The sequence below is a fragment of the Alternaria alternata genome (genome assembly GCF_001642055.1).
Source record: "Alternaria alternata strain SRC1lrK2f unplaced genomic scaffold CC77scaffold_8, whole genome shotgun sequence".
NCBI classification, from domain to species: Eukaryota; Fungi; Ascomycota; class Dothideomycetes; order Pleosporales; family Pleosporaceae; genus Alternaria; species Alternaria alternata.
In genome coordinates, this window is record NW_017306197.1 from 961,511 (window position 1) to 979,535 (window position 18,025).

At 53.3% G+C, this 18,025-nt stretch overlaps 6 protein-coding genes across 6 annotated transcripts; 2 read left to right on the forward strand and 4 right to left on the reverse strand.

The window, feature by feature from the left end:
- Window positions 1-183: 183 nt before the first annotated feature.
- Window positions 184-1,784, reverse strand: CC77DRAFT_1049514 (alcohol dehydrogenase). Its single transcript, XM_018527580.1, has 3 exons — window positions 1,580-1,784; window positions 515-1,501; window positions 184-451 (listed from the first exon to the last, which is right to left on the reverse strand). The coding sequence occupies exons 1-3, from the start codon at window positions 1,619-1,621 to the stop codon at window positions 416-418; spliced, it is 1,065 nt and encodes a 354-aa protein (XP_018387203.1). The 5' UTR covers window positions 1,622-1,784; the 3' UTR covers window positions 184-415.
- Window positions 1,785-2,272: 488 nt separating this feature from the next.
- On the reverse strand, window positions 2,273-6,894 carry CC77DRAFT_961215 (peroxin 6). Its single transcript, XM_018535617.1, has 3 exons — window positions 6,645-6,894; window positions 3,119-6,587; window positions 2,273-3,030 (listed from the first exon to the last, which is right to left on the reverse strand). The coding sequence occupies exons 1-3, from the start codon at window positions 6,817-6,819 to the stop codon at window positions 2,340-2,342; spliced, it is 4,335 nt and encodes a 1,444-aa protein (XP_018387204.1). The 5' UTR covers window positions 6,820-6,894; the 3' UTR covers window positions 2,273-2,339.
- Window positions 6,895-7,518: 624 nt separating this feature from the next.
- CC77DRAFT_987372 (alpha/beta-hydrolase) lies at window positions 7,519-9,771 on the forward strand (the record flags this gene model as incomplete). Its single annotated transcript, XM_018536247.1, has 1 exon — window positions 7,519-9,771. One exon carries the CDS (start codon window positions 7,519-7,521, stop codon window positions 9,769-9,771), a length of 2,253 nt encoding a protein of 750 aa, XP_018387205.1.
- A 241-nt stretch (window positions 9,772-10,012) lies between these two features.
- CC77DRAFT_838962 (tubulin-domain-containing protein) lies at window positions 10,013-12,415 on the forward strand. Its single transcript, XM_018533362.1, has 7 exons — window positions 10,013-10,336; window positions 10,471-10,529; window positions 10,585-10,823; window positions 10,873-10,944; window positions 10,998-11,501; window positions 11,557-11,749; window positions 11,814-12,415. The coding sequence occupies exons 1-7, from the start codon at window positions 10,325-10,327 to the stop codon at window positions 12,085-12,087; spliced, it is 1,353 nt and encodes a 450-aa protein (XP_018387206.1). The 5' UTR covers window positions 10,013-10,324; the 3' UTR covers window positions 12,088-12,415.
- A 338-nt stretch (window positions 12,416-12,753) lies between these two features.
- Window positions 12,754-15,799, reverse strand: CC77DRAFT_933916 (hypothetical protein; the record flags this gene model as incomplete). The annotated part of the gene is made up of 2 exons (XM_018534349.1): window positions 12,754-15,090; window positions 15,140-15,799. 2 exons carry the CDS (start codon window positions 15,797-15,799, stop codon window positions 12,754-12,756), a joined length of 2,997 nt encoding a protein of 998 aa, XP_018387207.1.
- Window positions 15,800-16,691: 892 nt separating this feature from the next.
- CC77DRAFT_1019682 (hypothetical protein) lies at window positions 16,692-17,309 on the reverse strand. The gene has a single exon (XM_018524880.1). It carries the CDS (start codon window positions 17,283-17,285, stop codon window positions 16,791-16,793), a length of 495 nt encoding a protein of 164 aa, XP_018387208.1. The 5' UTR covers window positions 17,286-17,309; the 3' UTR covers window positions 16,692-16,790.
- Window positions 17,310-18,025: the final 716 nt, after the last annotated feature.

An 18,025-nucleotide genomic window follows, 5' to 3' on the forward strand; every position in this document is an offset into this window, starting at 1 on the left:
CGTCGAACATGCACCTCGCAAGACCTGTAGGCGAACTATTGTACTTGGATACTATGTTTTTCACGAAAAAAAGGTTGAGGTGAAACGGGGTGGTAGAAAGAGTGAAGTAAAGGACTTCGCACCCGTAGTGTAGAAACTATCTTGCACAAGGGAACAAAAATGTAGTATTGATTTTAAATTTGAGTTCTAGATGAGTGTGCACTGTATACATTTCTGGAGCTTTACACAGCACTAGGTGCAGCAGCAACGAGCGAGGTTGTAAAACCTATGACTCCAGTCTTCCGTGTTGTAGACTGCGAGACTAAGATACAAAGCATCATGTGTCGACATGGCAATGAACATGCAGACCAGTCAATGAGCGGATACAGTCTCTTCCTGTACTTGTAGTCTTCAGTAATGTTACTTCACATAAAACCTATAGCTTGAATCGGATTACAGGCTTTCCAATTGTCTAGTGCACAGTCAGTAACAGCGTCATTTCGAACCTCAACTCCCTAACAGTATGTCCACTCACCTGGCCAAGCGTTCTACCAAGCTCTGGCAGATCCTCCAACCGCTTCTGTGTCGTCACTGGGCGAACCAAACCACGGGAAACAAACTCAAACGCTTCATACATGTCCTCTCTTGTGCCCACGGAAGAGCTAATGATTCTAAGATCATTATCAATCATAAGCAGCGGCTCGTAAGGGACTTGTTGACCTGGAGGGAGAATCCCCACGCAGACCATTGTACCGGACGGTCCTAGCAGCCTAGGCGCACTTTCATACGCAGCGCTGACGCCGGCGCACACAAGCACCGCTTTGGCACGGCGGTTCTGTGTGATTCTCATGACTTCGTCCGCAAGGTTGGTAGTAGCAAGCACGTCGACGTACTCCTCCGCACCAGCTGACAAAGTAAACCTGCCCTTTTCGCTCCCGGCATCAATGGCTAACACACGGTATCCCATCGCTTTGGCGTACTGGACAGCCAGACTGCCGACACCGCCACCTGCTCCGGAAATTGCAACCCATTGCCCAGCGACCGCACCGCAGATCTTGAGCGCCTTGTATGCCGTGACGCCGCCGCATACAATGGGCGCGATGACTTGATCCTCGACTGCTGCGATGGACTCTGGAATCTTTATGATATACCTCTCCGGCACGACGGTGTATTCCGCAAACGTCCCATCAATTTTGCGTCCCGAGTTGAGCTGTGCCGTGCAGCGAGCCTCGCCGCCGGGCTGCAAGCAAAACACGCATTTACCGCAGATGTCGCGGAGCCAGGCAATGGCAACGCGATCCCCGATTTTGGCTGAGCTAGCCGATACAGCTTCGCCCTTGGCCACAATGTACCCAACTCCCTCGTGGCCCAGGATCTGCCGTGTGGGGCCCACTTTGCCCGATGCAAGCGCCATGTCGGTTCCACATACTCCAGTCACGGACAGCTTGACTAGCACATCTGTGGGGCTAAGCTCGGGAATGCTAACGTCGTTGATTTCAAAGGTGAAGGAGTCTTTGGAACGCTGTGTGTCGCGTTGATTAGATGATTGCTTTTATCTTTCCCTGAAGTTGGATAAGTCATTGGTGACAGGCTGACTTACTACGACTAACGCCGCCTTCATGGTGGAAGGGTGACTTGTCATGTTAGGCAATTGCGCAACTTGATGGTAGAAGTACCATACGTGTGGAGAATAGTACAAGATTAGATGGATGTCACAACTTATACTTTACTCCTATCCGGAGCTCCCGCATAACACGGTACAAATTGGATGACCACAGCTATAGACAAGCACGTCGAGTGAATCGTAACGTAGGTCTACCGGATTAACTTGAATAGGATAAGAGCTATACCTAGGTAAAGATAGATCGACCTCGGCACCAACGGTTCATGGTCATGTGACCAATGACAATAAGTGCATAGTAAGACTTGGGCGCGACATCACATTACTCATGTTACCAAGGCCGAAGCTCCGAGTCTCCGACTAACCATCTACCGTCATCTTGAACCTGAACACTCAACCTGTGTGATCCTACCATTTGCATCTAGGAAACTTGTTACTGTACCGCGGAGCCGTAGAATCATGCACTTGCGCCGCGTTCCCACAACAAGAGCGCACCAACCAACAAGACTCTACTCTCGATGAATCAGAACCCTCCACGCTGCCTTGAAGTTGAGATGTTCTACCCGAAAGCAGGGAGGAGAAACGTACAGAACACAGCCCGGGCAAGAGTACCCTATACACAGAGTTGAAGTTCAATGGAAAAGGCACAATCACAAGGAAAGTTAAAAAATACGGCGCCATGTAAAAAATCTCTAATATCTACAACAGCAAAAAGGTGCGAGGAGAAGAAAAAAACAAGTTAAGAGTACAGATCGTCATCCTGCGTTGCATCTCCAAATCCTCCTTCGGCGATGTCAACACTACTCTTTCCCTGACTGTGATTCACCGGCGCTTTGCCCTTGCCCTTGCTACTCCCGCCACTGCTTGCCGCACTACCACCACTGATATCCACACCGCCACCCGCCAGTCCATTTCCACTCACACCCGCATTACCATTCAGCTGAACGTTTTCTGTGCGGATAACCATTTCGGTCTCGTCCTCGTGGACAGGAGCTTTCGCTTTGCCCTTGGCCGTTGTTGCACTAGAAGCTTGTTCGATGGCTAGAGGAGGAGCGGCAGTACCGTTCTTCGTCTCGGCCCCTTCCTTCTTCCCTGCACCTTCGAATTGCTTCCTCACCCTATCGTAGTGCCTCAACTCGTCCGCACTAACACTAGGCACCAGCTCCTTGTGTGCTTCCATAAAGTCTTCTTCTGTCACCATGACAGCCGTGTCCTCCTCTGTAGCGAGATGGTCGAAAAAATAAGCAATGGTAATGGGTGGGTTATGTGTTGAATTGTATGCTGCGACTTTCTCATCGACTGATTTGGCGCTCCGTGTGATGGCTTTGAGCATGGCGTCGGAGCAGAGGGCATACATGTCTGCTCCTGTATATGTGAAAGGTAACCCTTGGGATACGCGGGCGAGGCTAACGGACGGATGAAGAGTAAATCTGCCAAATCGTTAGTAACCATGAACCTCTTCCCATCATCTCCATTCTTGAATGACTGAAACATAAGGGAAAAGAGATGTAAACATACTTCCTAGTCAACGCCTCCAAAATAGTCTGCTGTTTCTCATGCGTATCGCTCACACCCAGATAAAGCATCTTGTCGAAACGGCCGGGTCTCAACAACGCCTGGTCCAATAAATCTGGCCTGTTCGTCGCACCAATAACAAACACACCCTCGCCGCCATCACTCATGCCGTCGAGCTCAGCGAGCAACTGACTCACAATGCGGTCCATGACGCCGCCGCTATCACCCTGGTTACCGCGCTTCGGCGCCACGGAATCCAATTCGTCGAAGAAGACAGCACAAGGACGCGCGTCACGGGCGCGCTGGAAGACACGGCGGACGTTGGCTTCCGATTCACCAATGTACATGTTGAGCAGCTCAGGGCCCTTTACGCTGAAGAAGTTGAGGGAGAATTCCGTGGCGATGGCTTTTGCAAGGAGTGTTTTTCCTGTTCCGGGAGGGCCGTAGAAGAGGATTCCACTGCGCTTCTTCATGCCCTTTGCAAACAACTCAGGACGTGATAGAGGAAGTTGGATCGTCTCCATGACAGCGTCTTTGACGTGCGTGAGACCTCCCACATCAGACCAGCCCACGTTGGGGATCTTGGGCGCGCCGATTGCATCAGCAAAGTTCTTACGTGCGGCGTCGACGGCGGTGTCAAGATCGGCTTTTGTGAGACTGCTGCTAAAGTGACCGCCGGCTAGTTCAATGTCGCGAGTGGTGATTGTGTCGGGTGGGGTAAGCGATTTTGAAGCGGACACAGCGAGGGCTTCGAGGCGTTGTTGCTTTGCGACAAGAGCTCTATCGACAACATCTACGAGGTCGCCAGCTACTAGGGCGGCAGTCTTGACGGCGACGTTTGCTAGATCAACTTCAGGGGAGAGACGGATGCCGGCGTCGTCGACGATGCTTCGAAGAATACCTTCTCTTTCGCCTTCGTCAGGGGCTGTCATCTCAATCTCATGGGTGAAGAGTCCGCGGATACCTTCTGGTACCTTGTCGATTTCGGTTGTTGTTGCGATCAGTACGCGAGAGTCGGCTAAGATCTCTTTTAATGCTGTGTTCATACGATCAGCGTTGAGTGCGTCGACATGCTTGACCAACAGTGCTGTAAACTCAGCACCACATGTCAAAGCTCGCTCGGCCCTAGCTTTCAGGAAGCCTTCAGTTTTGACATCGCCACCTCCGGCACCGCCTTCAGTGACGATATCGAAAGCATCGATGGAGAACGTGTGCAGGCCAAGGTCTTCACAAGCTTTCGTCGCAACGGTAGACTTGCCAATGCCACGTTGGGTCGAAGTAATCAAGACGGCGATAGGTGGCAGACCTAGGTGGATGGCTCGAGGGCTGGTAGCCACGGACATGAGTTCGCGCAATCGTCTCCGCAGCGACGAGATGTAAGGTTTAGGCAGTTCGTCCAGTGCCATGGTCTTTTGAGAGCTTGATACAGGAGCTCGTTTGGCACCTAGATAGTATTGCCATGCATTGTTGATGGGAGCTGGCGTCTTGCCTTGCTCGCTACCGTTCATCTCCATCTTTGTGCTAGCAGCATCTACCGTCACAGCGCCGCCCCAGATATCAACTTCTTCGCCATCGTGAGACGTGTGAGTAGGACTTGATACATTGCCAATCTTGAACCACGATACGACCTTTGGATTGCGGCTGCTGACACTTGTGCTTTCATCACTAGCGGTTGGCTTGACTCTCGCGAGAAGCTCGTCGTTACCGACGTCCTCTTCTGTTGTAGTTTGGAACACTGCACGACCAAGGGACTCGTCGATTGATACGCCTATCAGGTCACCGCTCTTCACTATCCGCCGCTTTTGCTCAAAGTGGTCTTTCAAGGCAGCGAACAAACTAGGTTGAAGTAAACGATCGGACGATAGAGGTGTTGATACTTTTAGGAGTGTGACCTCTTTAGCGGATGGTGGCAAAGAAGAGCTGTTCAACCGCGGCTTCTGAATAGCGCTCCTAGGCAGATGCGAAGACTGGCTGGGGGTTAATGGGGTGATACGAAGGTGAGAAGGACTGCCTAGGTTTGCAAGAAGAATTGGTGAAAGATAGGCATGTAGCGACAAGGCTGGTTGTGAGAAGCCCGAGAAGCTGCTTCGTCGATCAAGATCCGAAGTCTTCTGGACGGGGTATCGTGCCACCTTCTTGGACATGTTTTCTGGCAAGCCGAAGACCCTGACGGGGCGCCAATTCGTGTTCTCTTCTTCGTCTGCTCGTCCGAATGCGCCCAAGCCCCAGAGGGGATGTGACGAAGGGGCTTCGGTACCTTCGAGCTTCACCCAGTCGCCCGAGAAGCAGCCAACCTTGACCAGTGTATTTATGTCGACGAATACACGAGCTTCTTCGTCGTCTTCGCTCCCAGGCTTTGGGTGAACAAGATCATCCGGAACGCTCTGGAGGAGCCCCTGGGCCTTGAACACCTTGCTCTTGCTTGTCGGCCCACGAGCTGTCGTAGCCGTGAAACTGGAATAGACTGATCCTGGGGTCGCAATTCCGTTGGTACGGAAGTTGCCGGGTCGGGGCGTTGCGGATGTAAAGGACGAAAGCACACCGGAGGACTGAGGCGGGAGCATAGGCGCATTCAGCGAGATGATGTCGTCGGACTCATCGGACAGATCTCCAGCATCGCTTTCAGAGAGCTCAGACTCGAAATTATCGGTAGATTCCTCGTCTGGCGGAGAGGCATTGCGCGAGTTGTCTTCTGCTGCGGAGTAGAAGGTATCGTTGGACGTATCGTCGGTTTCGTCGTCGTCGCCGAATCCATTGGTAGTCGCAGGCTGCTTAACGGGTGGGAGGAGGACAGCTTGCTTGGAGCTGCTGCGATGCGATTGGAGTATGACGATTCTCGTGCTCGGTAGCAGGAGACCTTGCGACACAGGTTCCGAGGCGCTGATCTTGGCTGGCGGAGGTGGGACGTGGGTGATGGGATGAGCGGGTAGCTTCAGAGGAAGCAAATCGCCAGTGTGGAGGACGGTGGGTAGTTGTAGGGCTTCGCGTACGGCCTGTCGCCAAACCTCCTCTTGCGTCGCGAGGTCGACGGCCTTGCCCATTGTCCCGTTGGCTTCCAGACGGCTCTTGGAGGCTCGCGATGCACCATTCATCTGGGTAATGAAGCCCCCGCCGAATTTTGCATGCACCTCGTCCAGCTTCCGCAGCGCTTCCGTGTCCAGATTGACATAGACGGTATCTAGCCCGACGGGTACAACATCGTATATGCGCACCTCGATGGGTGTGTCTCGCCTCTGCGTCTTGTTTGGGGCGATGTTCTGGAGGAGGTGCGAAAACGACTGGAGGGCGAGGGACGACGCTGGGATCTGGAGAGACGAATGCGGACGCGCTGTGCCATTCTCCGTCTTGTCGGCTGGTCGCACGGGCAGGATGGTCCAGGGGGTATTCTGGGAAGCGACGATGGAGCTCGGTAGCCAGGGGGTTATGGCGACGTGTTGAACGCGATGCGAGTCTGGCGTGTCTCCGTTCGTTGCTGCTCTTGTCAGCGACTTCCCTCGCACACTCATTACCAACTCTGCTCTTCACATACCCGCGCTCCTGCTTCTGGATCCAGGAAACAGGTCGTTGAACAAGTCCTCCGACAGCACTCCGACCTCGCCCTTGATGCGGTCGTCGAGCAGTAATCGCGCCGGGATAGGAGGGCGGTCAAGACGTCTCCTCCGTCGCTTCTTGTGTGCATGAACGACTCCATTCTGCGCGTCCATGATGGATTACTGGAGAGTGTCTGCCTCAATGGACAGTGTTGTGAGCATTGGCGGCTCTCTGTTTGTTGCATGCCATGAGCCCGACCATCAGATAGTAGTAGAGCCGCATTGCCTCGGCAGAGCTAGTCCGCTCGGAATGCATGGGTACGTGCGACGAGCCCCCGCGTCTACTGAACTGATTGGGGACAGTAATCCAACAGGCACGCCATTCGCTCTTGCAGTGACTCCTGATAATTCGACACCGGAGTCAAGTCCGCAGTCTCTTCACATGTCAAATCAGTGCGAACGCCATGCAAACCATAGCCACACAACAGTAAACCCTGCTTCCATCTCCCGCTACGAAATTTCCAAACGCGGTAGTTGACATGCATCCCGTCTGGAGATCGCTTGTTGATTTGCCGCGTCCTTCTTCAACCCTGACGTAATGTTATCTCCAACCAAGGCGCGAGCAGCCACCGCGTCAAAAATGTCAATTCACAAAAAAGCCGCAACATGTCTTTCACGTCTTTCAACCTCACCCTTGTGCCTCACGACCCTTTCTGCGCGTTCCGACGATCGCAACCATCCACCTGGGAACACGCCACTGGGAACATAACACTGGGAAGCGTCTGAGCTGCCGAACAGCCGTACTTATGCTCCGCGGAACCCTGGATTCTCCACATCACCGTTGTCGAACCGCACGACTTTACCTAAACCAACATGCCGAGTGCCGCTGTCACATCCGTCAAACACCGTATTGAAGAGCAGTTCAACCACGACGAACAGAAGAACAAATCCAAGACACAAGCCGCAGTAGATTTCGCACACCAGGCCGAGCGTCTCGGACAATACACACCAGACCAAGAAGATGAGAACACAGGCTCTACACAGGCGGTTCAAGCACGCTTCATAACGCCCCAAGACCCCGTTGTCGAAACCGCAAACGGCCATCGCTTACCTGCCGTTCCGCTTGAAGAAGCGACAAAGCTGAACCAGCTGCGAGATAGTATTGACGACCGTGATCCGGCGCAAAAAGAACCGTTGGAACCGCGACTGAGAGAAGCGAAAGATGGGACGGTACATGGTTTGCTTCCAAAAGAAGCAGAGATGGATGGTGAGGGCAAATCTGATGTTCCACTGGGAGATTCCAAAGCACCATGGAAGACGAATCCTCTTTTCCCGCCTCTTCCCATGTACGGACCGCCTACGCTCATGAGGCAATGTCAATGCTGGTTCTTTCGATTCTCATCGGGTATCTTGTCATTTTTATTTCTGCTCGTCATTGTCTTGGGCGCTGGCTTTACGTCACTCCCGGGTATGTGCAAACACCTATTCCTCCTCCTGACATTTCGAGATCCGGAGAAACGGCGCCCCTTCCACGAAGAAGAAACCAAACGAAAGCGCGCACGTCGCGAAGCAGAAAGAGCATGGAAGAAACACGACACCACACCGTCAGCCAAGAAACTGGAGTCTGGGGAAGACAGCAGCCCAATCGATGACTTCTCACCCTTAGAAGGCGGTCCTGATCCTTTGGTCTGCGACGTCCGCCACTACGCCCGCCGCGTAGGTCTAGACTGCGAGATCTTCAACGTCCAAACCGAAGACGGCTTCATCATCGAACTCTGGCACCTCTACAACCCGCGCGAGTACTCACGTACAGACGCTTCTGCGCGCTCTCCCCATTCCCCCGAGCTCTTTCCCCAAGATAGCACGCACGTCACCGGCTCGCAATACTCGGATGGCGAAAAAAAGTATCCGGTGCTTATGATACACGGCCTCTTGCAATCGGCCGGCGCTTACTGCACCAATGATGACGACAGTCTAGCTTTCTTCCTCGCAAAGTCTGGTTACGACGTTTGGCTCGGCAACAACCGATGTGGGTTCAAGCCGCGACACTGCACATTGCAATACGGAGATCCACGCATGTGGGCGTGGAACATTCGTCAGATGGGCGTCATGGACCTTCCCGCACTCATCTCTCGCGTTCTATCAGAGACTGGGTTTGAGAAGTTGGGACTCGTGGCCCATAGTCAGGGAACTACACAGACGCTGGTCGCGTTGGCCAAGGAACAACGACCCGAGATTGGGGAAAAGATTAGTGTCTTCTGCGGGCTGGCGCCTGCGGCCTATGCGGGGAAGCTGATAGGGAAAGCGCAGTTCAAGTTCATGCAGGTTATTAGTCCAAATATGTTTCGGACTGTTTTTGGGATTCACGCTTTCATTCCTTTTATGATGATTATGCATAGTCTCTTGCCAGGGAGGTTCTATGGGTCCATGGGATACCGCGTCTTTGCCTTTTTGTTCAACTGGACAGACGACCGATGGGAGCGTGATTTGCGGAACCGCATGTTTCAATTCGCGCCGGTTTATGTTAGTGCGGAGAGTATGAGGTGGTGGCTAGGAAGAGAGTGCTTTGCACGGCAAAAATGTATTTTGGCTACGAGAGAGGAGAAGATTATGGAGGATAGGGAGGATGAGGAGATGGAACACGAGCAGGAGGTCCAAACTCACAACCAGTCTCACGACTTGGATGACGAGAGGGAGGACAAGGGTGAGAGAAAAGAGGCAGAACGGTACGCGTGGTACGGTCCACAGACTCCCCCTTTTGCACTCTGGGTCTGTGGTTCCGACGATTTAGTCGACGGCCGTCGCCTACTTCGTCGCTTTGAGCGTGGAAGAGAACCATACGTTGATGTCGTACACTCCAAGGTCATCGAAGGCTACGAGCATCTCGATGTCATTTGGGCCATGGATGCGGTTGAGAAGGTGGGCAAGGAGGTTAGAGAGACGATTTGGAAGACGGCGGATCAAGAGGCACGCAAGATTTGCAGAACACCAAAGGGGTGCGAGGATATCAGAGAATTTTACAACAAAGGGGGGAAGAAGGAGAGCAGGACGAGGGAGGTGGATGCGAGTGCAGGGGAGTGGAGTGAGAAGGGGAAGGAGGCTGTGGTCGATGGGCCTGGAGAGTAATGCTGTTGTGAGTGATAGAGTACACATAGACGGCGCTTTTGGTTTCCTTTAGCACATGATATCCCCCGTCCTTCCAAAGGAGGCAGTTTAGACTAGGAATGGACATGGTTCGCAACATCAGCTAACTTGGCGCACAAGGTTTGTGCATACGCTGTTAGGATCGTCAGCTTGCACTTGATAGTTCACTGACTCTCCACACCGCAAATCCTGGCCACCAATACCGTCCGAGGCACAGCAAGTACACGAGCTTCCAGTGCTGTCTTCGCCATCACACCGCAAGGGACGGATCCCTGAAAAACGAGCGGTCTTCCCGCTGTGCCGCATGGCCGCCACGGTTGATATGATTGAAAGCGGCAAGGCGTGTCTAGTTGGTCGCGGACTGGTCGCGTACATAAACAAACCGTGCGCCAGACCCCTGCAGCGACCCCACCAAGCTAGACCAACGCGGCGCTCCTCACCGCTTGAACCCAGAACACTTCTGCCTCCAGCGTCGACGCCAGGAACTTGAAGTCTCCTTCGACAGTCGTCTGTTTGACACAGCAATACATCCACCATGCGAGGAGAGGTATGTCACGTTCGAACAGCTTCTTTTGGGGCTTCAATTGCTCGTAGGGCAGTGGGGGACCCCCGCCTCTTGCGCCGACATGCATCAGATGGAGCTGTATACACGGCGCACATTGCTAACACCAAGCTCTACAGATCTGCCACCTTCACATCGGCCAAGCTGGTACCCAGCTGGGTAACAGCGCCTGGGAGCTGTACGTTGTCGCGAAACCGCATGCGCCCAAAGCCTTGTTGACACTGTAACGCCAGGTACCTCCTCGAGCACGGTCTGCTCCCCGATGGTCGTCCCAACCCCGATGCGAAGGAGCTTGGTGAGGGCGGTTCCTACGAGACCTTCTTCACCGAGACTGGCAGCGGCAAATACGTCCCCCGTTCCATCTTCGTCGACTTGGACCCTTCGCCAATCGACGAAATCCGAACCGGCGCCTACCGCCAATTGTTCCACCCTGAGCTGTTGATCAGCGGCAAGGAGGACGCTGCCAACAACTGTGCGTGTCAGGAAGCTATTGAGAGACACGGAGATACTGACGAGGATAGATGCTCGTGGCCACTACACCATCGGCAAGGAGATGGTCGACAGCGTCATTGAGAAGATCCGTCGCGTTGCTGGTGAGTCGGATGCTCGACTCCAACACGATGCGCCTGCTAACACGCGCACACAGACAACTGCTCCTCGCTCCAAGGTTTCCTCATCTTCCACTCTTTCGGTGGCGGTACCGGTTCCGGTTTCGGCGCGCTTCTCCTCGAGCGCCTCAGCACCGACTACGGCAAGAAGTGCAAGCTCGAATTCGCCGTCTACCCAGCTCCCCGCGTCTCCACCTCGGTCGTCGAGCCCTACAACGCCGTTCTGTCGACACACAGCACCATCGAGAACTCCGACTGCACCTTCCTCGTTGACAACGAAGCTGTCTACGACATCTGTAGACGCAGCTTGGACATTCCCCGTCCCAACTACGAGCATCTCAACCGCCTCATCGCCCAGGTTGTTAGCTCCATCACCTCGTCTCTGCGCTTCGATGGTGCGCTCAATGTCGATTTGAACGAGTTCCAGACCAACCTTGTGCCGTACCCGCGTATCCACTACCCGCTCATTAGTTACGCGCCTGTCATCTCGGCCAAGAAGAGCTCCCACGAGAGCTTCAAGGTCTCTGACCTTACCTTCCAATGTACGTTGAGACGCCATGTCAGTCCGTCCGGTGCATGTCTTGCTAACTTGACCAGGCTTCGAGCCCAACAACCAAATGGTTGTCTGTGACCCTCGCAACGGAAAGTACATGGCCGTTGCGCTCCTCTACCGTGGTGACATTGTCCCCCGCGACTGCTCCGCTGCCGCTGGTGCGCTCAAGGCCAAGTCGTCCTTCAACTTGGTCGAATGGTGCCCCACTGGTTTCAAGCTCGGAATCAACTACACCAAGTACGTGTCTCCCCTTTTCCCCATTTCCTTCTCTTCATTACCCCATTTTCTAACACTTTTCCAGGCCCATCTCTGTTCCCGGCTCCGAGCTCTCCTCGGTCGACCGTTCCGTGGCCATGTTGTCCAACACTACTGCCATCGCCGAAGCCTGGTCCCGCCTCGACCACAAGTTTGATCTCATGTACAGCAAGCGTGCGTTTGTGCATTGGTATGTTGGTGAGGGTATGGAGGAGGGTGAATTTAGCGAGGCGAGAGAAGATCTTGCAGCGCTTGAGAAAGATTACGAAGAAGTGGCTTCTGATTCGCTTGACGATGAGGTTGAGGAGGGTGAGTACTAAACTCGTTTGTTTTTTTATATTCAAAGGGAGAAGTGTGGTTAGCTGAGGGAGACAAGACATTTGGGCGATTGTTGCTGAAGCTTACGAATGATGTAAGCGGTGGGACAAGTTTCCCGCTGGAATGGCATACTTTACCTCTTACGGCATCTTGTGTTGAATTGATGTTTCTGTTGTTGTTGTTGTCGTCGTCGTTGTCGTGTTCGACTCACGTGCACGATATACAAGGCAGGATATGAACGGGTGTAGAAGTAACGAGCCCTACGTTATCGCCTACGTTGGCTTCTGCTAAGAGAGCTTGTAGAGATTTATGATATTCTAGATTTCTATTCATGTCTACACAGTATATTTCATGATGAAGGATTATGCAACCAGTCTATTGGAGTTTTTCGTCTCCCGACGAATATTGCGCTGAAGGAGAGATTATGTACAAATCAAAGGGGGAGAGAAGCCCGGCGCACTGCCCTTGGCTGTCTGCAGACTAAATCTAAAAAGTGTTCGCTCTACGCGTCGAAGAAAAATGGACAAACAAGACGACAAAGAAAAAACACTAGGACACTTTTGTCGTTCCATGAACCTATCCCACCACTACTAGGCTTTCCACTTCCACGAGGAGAGAGAATGATCACTCTCAAAGGAACAGAAGAAGAGGAAAACAAGTTCACCACTCTAGTGAAACCTCCTCATCTCAATCCCATCAGTCCGCGATCGTTGCGGATGACCAAACGTCCTCTCACTATCCGCCGTACTAGGCAGCGCACCCGTACTCCTTGGCATATCCGCACTAGCATTGCGCATTGGAATCTCCTCTTCCGTCGTTGCTCGACTATGCACGGCCCTGGGGCTAATCACACCGGTCCTAGGATCCAGCGTATTCTTGCGTTTGGGAGGGGTATCGTAGTCGCTGTTTGCTTCTGGGATATCGGCCATGGCGGCCTCCTCGTCTGCGCCACCATGGCTGTGGCGGGAGCGGCTGAAGAAGCGATTCCGGTGCGTGCGTTCCTTGAGGACGGACGAGGCGTTTGTGCCGACGCGCTGGAGACCCGTGGAGCGCGCAGAGGCGCTCGTGTCTTCGGAGGCGCGCACGCGGTCGCGGTCTTGGCTGCGTGAGGGAGATGTGACGCGGACGACAGTGGCGCGGGCGCGCGATTCGGCTTCGCGGTCGTCGAGCACGTCGCCCGATGGGTCGTCGAGGCCCATGCTCTTCATTCCCAGCGAGAAGTCGACGCGCTTGTTCATGGCCGATAGCGTTTCTGCTACGCCCGGCTTGCGCAGGATGGAACCTGAGCGCGTGCGCCCGGTTGCGGGTCCAGCCGTCGTACCGCCAGGTGATGCAACGCCTTCTGCAGGCGCGACAAAAGGTTGGTCTTGGGGTTCGTTGCGGATGTTGCCGTTGGGCTGGTCGGGCGTGCCGTTGATACCAACACCAGGTGTAGCCGGGTTCTGCAGGTTCTGGAGGTAAACGGGGAAGCTCTCCTTTTGGCCTGGGTAGCGCATGCGCGGGCCCTCGATGCCGCATTCCTGGATGGCCATGGTGAGGGCGCAGATGAATTTGTTGCGGCGCTGGAGACGGAGGAGTTCGTTTTGCCAGTTGGATTTGTAGAAGAAGACGACGTTGAGCTCGAGCCAGTGGACTTCCTGGACGGCGCGGAGTTCGGTGAGGATGTTGGTTTGGTATTCGCGCTTCTCCTCGGTGACGAATTCGAGGAGGACGTTGCGGAGTTGTTCGATTTGCTGGAGCGTTGTGCCGAACTTGATGATGATGGGGACGGCTTCGGCGAGGGCTCCCGATCGACGATGGTTGAGGATGAAGAGCGTGTTGAGGTAGCTGTTGGGCGCTTGGACAATGTGGCCTTGCATCTTCTTGAATTCCGTGTAGAAGAGGGCAATCTCCTTGACGAAGTAGTCGTCGCCGCGGCCTAGATCTCCCGTGTTACCGTAGACTGTGACACGGTCACCGACATCGTAGGGGTGCTTGACGAAGACGAAGATGCAAGACTGGAGGAACTCCTGAGCGGTTGCGGAGAAGAGCCACGACAGAGCGAGAAGGGTCGAACCAGCGGACGTAAGCACACCAGCGGCGGACGTCGAGATGAGCGAGATGAACACGATGATTGTGATGATGAGCACAATGAACATGAAGACATCGTCGAGCTTGGAGACGACGCTATCAAGATCTTTCAGGGATGCGGTGATGGACTTGCGTTCACGACCAATTTCGACACAGACAGCCTCGAGTTCTTCCATGGAAATGTCGCCGTTCATGTCCTTGTCGAACATGGAGAATGCAGCAGTGGCTTCGTCGTCGCTGTCGAAAGCATTGTTGAGATCCTCGGCATGGACAGTCTCTGTCTCAGGTCGCGCAAAAGTTCGGTAGAGTCGGCGGGCTAGGACCTGGGCACCACTGGTTGTACCAATAAGTTGCAGAACAACCTGGTGAGGATGGCCGCTGCCGGTCACCGTGCGACCCGTGAAATCCCCAGCAACCTTTCCGGCAACATCTCCAAACTTGTTGAAACCGACTTTAATGTTCTTTTGTGCCTCTGTGAGGATCTGACCGGGAGTGCGAGCGCCAGACGGAGCGTGGTCTTCGTTTTGTTCAAACTCTGAATCTTCCATGGCGATCTTCTCTTTGGAGAACCGGTACAGCTTGGCCAAACTTCCAATCTGGAACTTGTTCAGCTCGATCCTATCTTGGTAAGTTCGGAGATGGAAGCTGATGGCGATGAGCTGGATGATGATCTTCTCGATAAAGTTGAGGACGAAACCAACGAACAGAGAGACGAGAACCTTGTTCATAGTCTTTTCCCAGCTTTTAGTGTTCTTGTTACCATTGACGTGATGGTTCGTCATCGTCGGTAGGAAAGATACTTCGATGGCCAACCACCAGAAAAACAAGGTAGCTGGAAGTTCGAGCTGCTTGCCCATGTCTCTCCATTTCTTGCTGTTGTTGGTGAAAAGACTAGAGACGAGACCGATAGGCCATGGAAGGAGTTTAGCAAGTACCTGCAATAGATGTTAGTGCTAGTAAATGCGAAAGGCGAAAGATACTCACTCGTCCAGCCCAAAGCGTTAGCCATATGATCATTAGCCAGATGGAAAACCAAAGAAGCTCAACACCCCCAACACTAGCATTGGGAAAGGCAAATATCGCGACCAATATTGGAATGAGGATCAGAAGAACCATGGGAGTAATGTACGTAAAGTACCTCACAAGCCACGATGAATTGTGAATCTTCTTGAAGAACTTGGAGAAGCTCGTGGTCGGGTTCTCAGGTGGCGTATAGCGAGCCGCCTGCTCGTGCAATGGGTTTGTCGCCGCGTCGAAGTCGTCTACGAGGTCCTCCCTACGGGATCGTACGCGTGATAGAGATGGGTTCATTGACGCATTACGCCTCAGAGCCTCCTTTTCGTCCAGGCCTTGCTCGATAGCCAGCACGGCAAGGTCGTCGTTGAGCCTGCTCGCCTGCTCACGTGTCTGCGAAGGCGATTGTACGCCCTTCATGGCTGGGATGTCGTGTGCGGTTTCGACGGTAAGATGGGTGCCAGATCGCGATCTCATGTGTGTTGGCCGTGCCCCAGTGTCCACGCGCAATGGATGCTGATGTTCGTCCCCCACAACTGTGCCGTCCTCATCGGAAGATCGCTGGTGAGGGTATAGGTTACTATCCATATCGTATGTAGGCTCCGGCCGCTCGATGTTCGGTGTCGTCATGGTGTAGAGGCGCGCTCAGGCCCAAGTTCGACAAAGTGTCCGACCGAAAAGCACTCTGGGGGAGCGATAAGGAAGCGACTGTGTTTGCTTTCGCGGCGAATTTTTTATGGAAGCAAAATCTTATCAATGAAACGATGGTGTACCTTTCGACGCCAGACTAGAAGTCAATGGCATGCGCTCGACCTTCCGGCGGTCCAGGGTCAAACGCGAACTGCTGCAACGGGATGACGTCAAGCTCTGTGCCGAATTTTCCAGACGGTGTTTTAGCGAGTGACGGAGAAAAGCGGCTTGTTCTGCAGTGATTAATTGATAGTAAGATGCGATGGAGAAAGAAGAAAGATAACACAGTGGAATGAACAGCAGCGATGTTAGCAAAGCATGAGGTGGAGCATGCCCGGGGTTAAAGGAGCAGCGCTGGGCCAGGGATTATTTTTGGGGCTCCCGATCTGCGATTCCTCATTTTCGCCTGCCAACCCTTCGTCACTGACTGGCGCGAAAGGAAAAATGGGTCGTGGACGCGACGGTGGACGAGTTGTGGCCATGGCAAACACACCGGGTGGGCCTCGTCGCTTTGTCTAGAATCTCTGTTGGGATCGATTTTGGTACAGAAAGCTGTAAGGATACGCGTCCGCAACCAACCATAGCCATCGCGCATACCGCAATAAGCCCGTTATTGGCCTTCAACAATGGTGCCGGGTACCTATCTTGGTCGCGATGCCGATGACAGTCGTGTCGCATACACCGTTAGGGTTCTGCCAACAGTTTCTCAAGCGACAGCCACCGACGTCACCCAGCATTGCAATGCAGGTCCCGGACACTTCTCTTGTCGGTCCCTCAAAACTCTGCAGACTGTGTCTATTTTGAGCATGTGCAGTCCTCGGAGGTCGCGCGATACACAGGCAAAAAGTTAATCAACAGCTGCTGCTCGGTCGCCCAGTCGGTCGCATCGACTTGGGGATTACTCGACCGTTGTTTCTTTATCTTTCACGTGTCAAGGGATCCCAAGGTGCTTATCCTTAATTTCAGGGTCATTGCCGTTATCGCGGAAGGCTGTTTCGCAAAACGCCCGTGGCGTGCGACAAAAGCTTGAGCGTGCCGATCCTAATGCCGCCCCTGCATAACCAAGGCCTTCCTTGGAATCGTCGTGGGGGTCGGGATCGATGCACAACACCATCAAGAGGGATCTCGACTCCCAAGTCCGGACCCGCTGTATCGCATTGTCTCCATCTTTCTCCCCAGATGTGATCCGGCGATGTGCGCAGGATGAGTGTCCCTGTGCGAAGTCAGTTCCAGACACCGGATAAGGCGGCAACTTTCTCAATGCTTGTCGTGACACCAACCCAACGACTTGTCGAGCGGGATACTCTCCACATGTTATCCATATTGACGATTCATGATTTAGGCAGACGACGTGTCCTCGCAGGACAGATTCTAAGCGATACGTTCTCAGAACTTGTGGTGGAGGAAGCTTGCTCGGCTTCCACATAACCCGATTCCGTTGGTACCAAAGGTGGTGGGTCGCTCTCTATGCAATATGTCATAACTCGTATCCTACGAAAAAGCGTCTTTAACACTTACTGTGATGTAACTTGTCGTTAAAACCCTACTCCTAGTGCGGAGGGTCGGAGTAAACCTACATTCGTCCGAAGCCTAGCGCTATGGATGTGACGAAAGATTGTTGGCTTCAGTACGCTGAAGATTAGTAACCGAACGGCACGACCTTACAACAATACTCGAACAACGTCATTTACTACTCAAGTACGGCGGTGTAGATCAAAATCATTATTCGAGCACAATCCGTGACAGACCCTAACGACCCGGGACGGCGCGCAGAGAGACATCGAATATCCTTGGAGCGTTGGAACATTGATCAACACGATTCTACGCCATGTCAAGCAGCTTTACCTGATATTGCTTGGGACTACAGATTACTCGTTTAGGCAATAGCAGGAGTCTGTGGATTGTAGCACCTTGTACGTGAAAAGCAAAGCCCCTTGCAGTAGTTGACTAGTGCTGAGGTGAAGCTGCTAAAAGGAAGCGTTCCACCAGATTCTGCCGTGATCGATAGGTGAGGATTGTTGCCTGTCCGAGTATGCATTCCTCAATTTAGTCCGTCACGGATGATTGCTCGCATAGGGAGTATTGCAATCGGTGTGAGCCCTAGAAGATTGATGTGAAAAGGAACTGGAGGGCCTACTACGTGAAATAATGTTGGACGACCGAAGG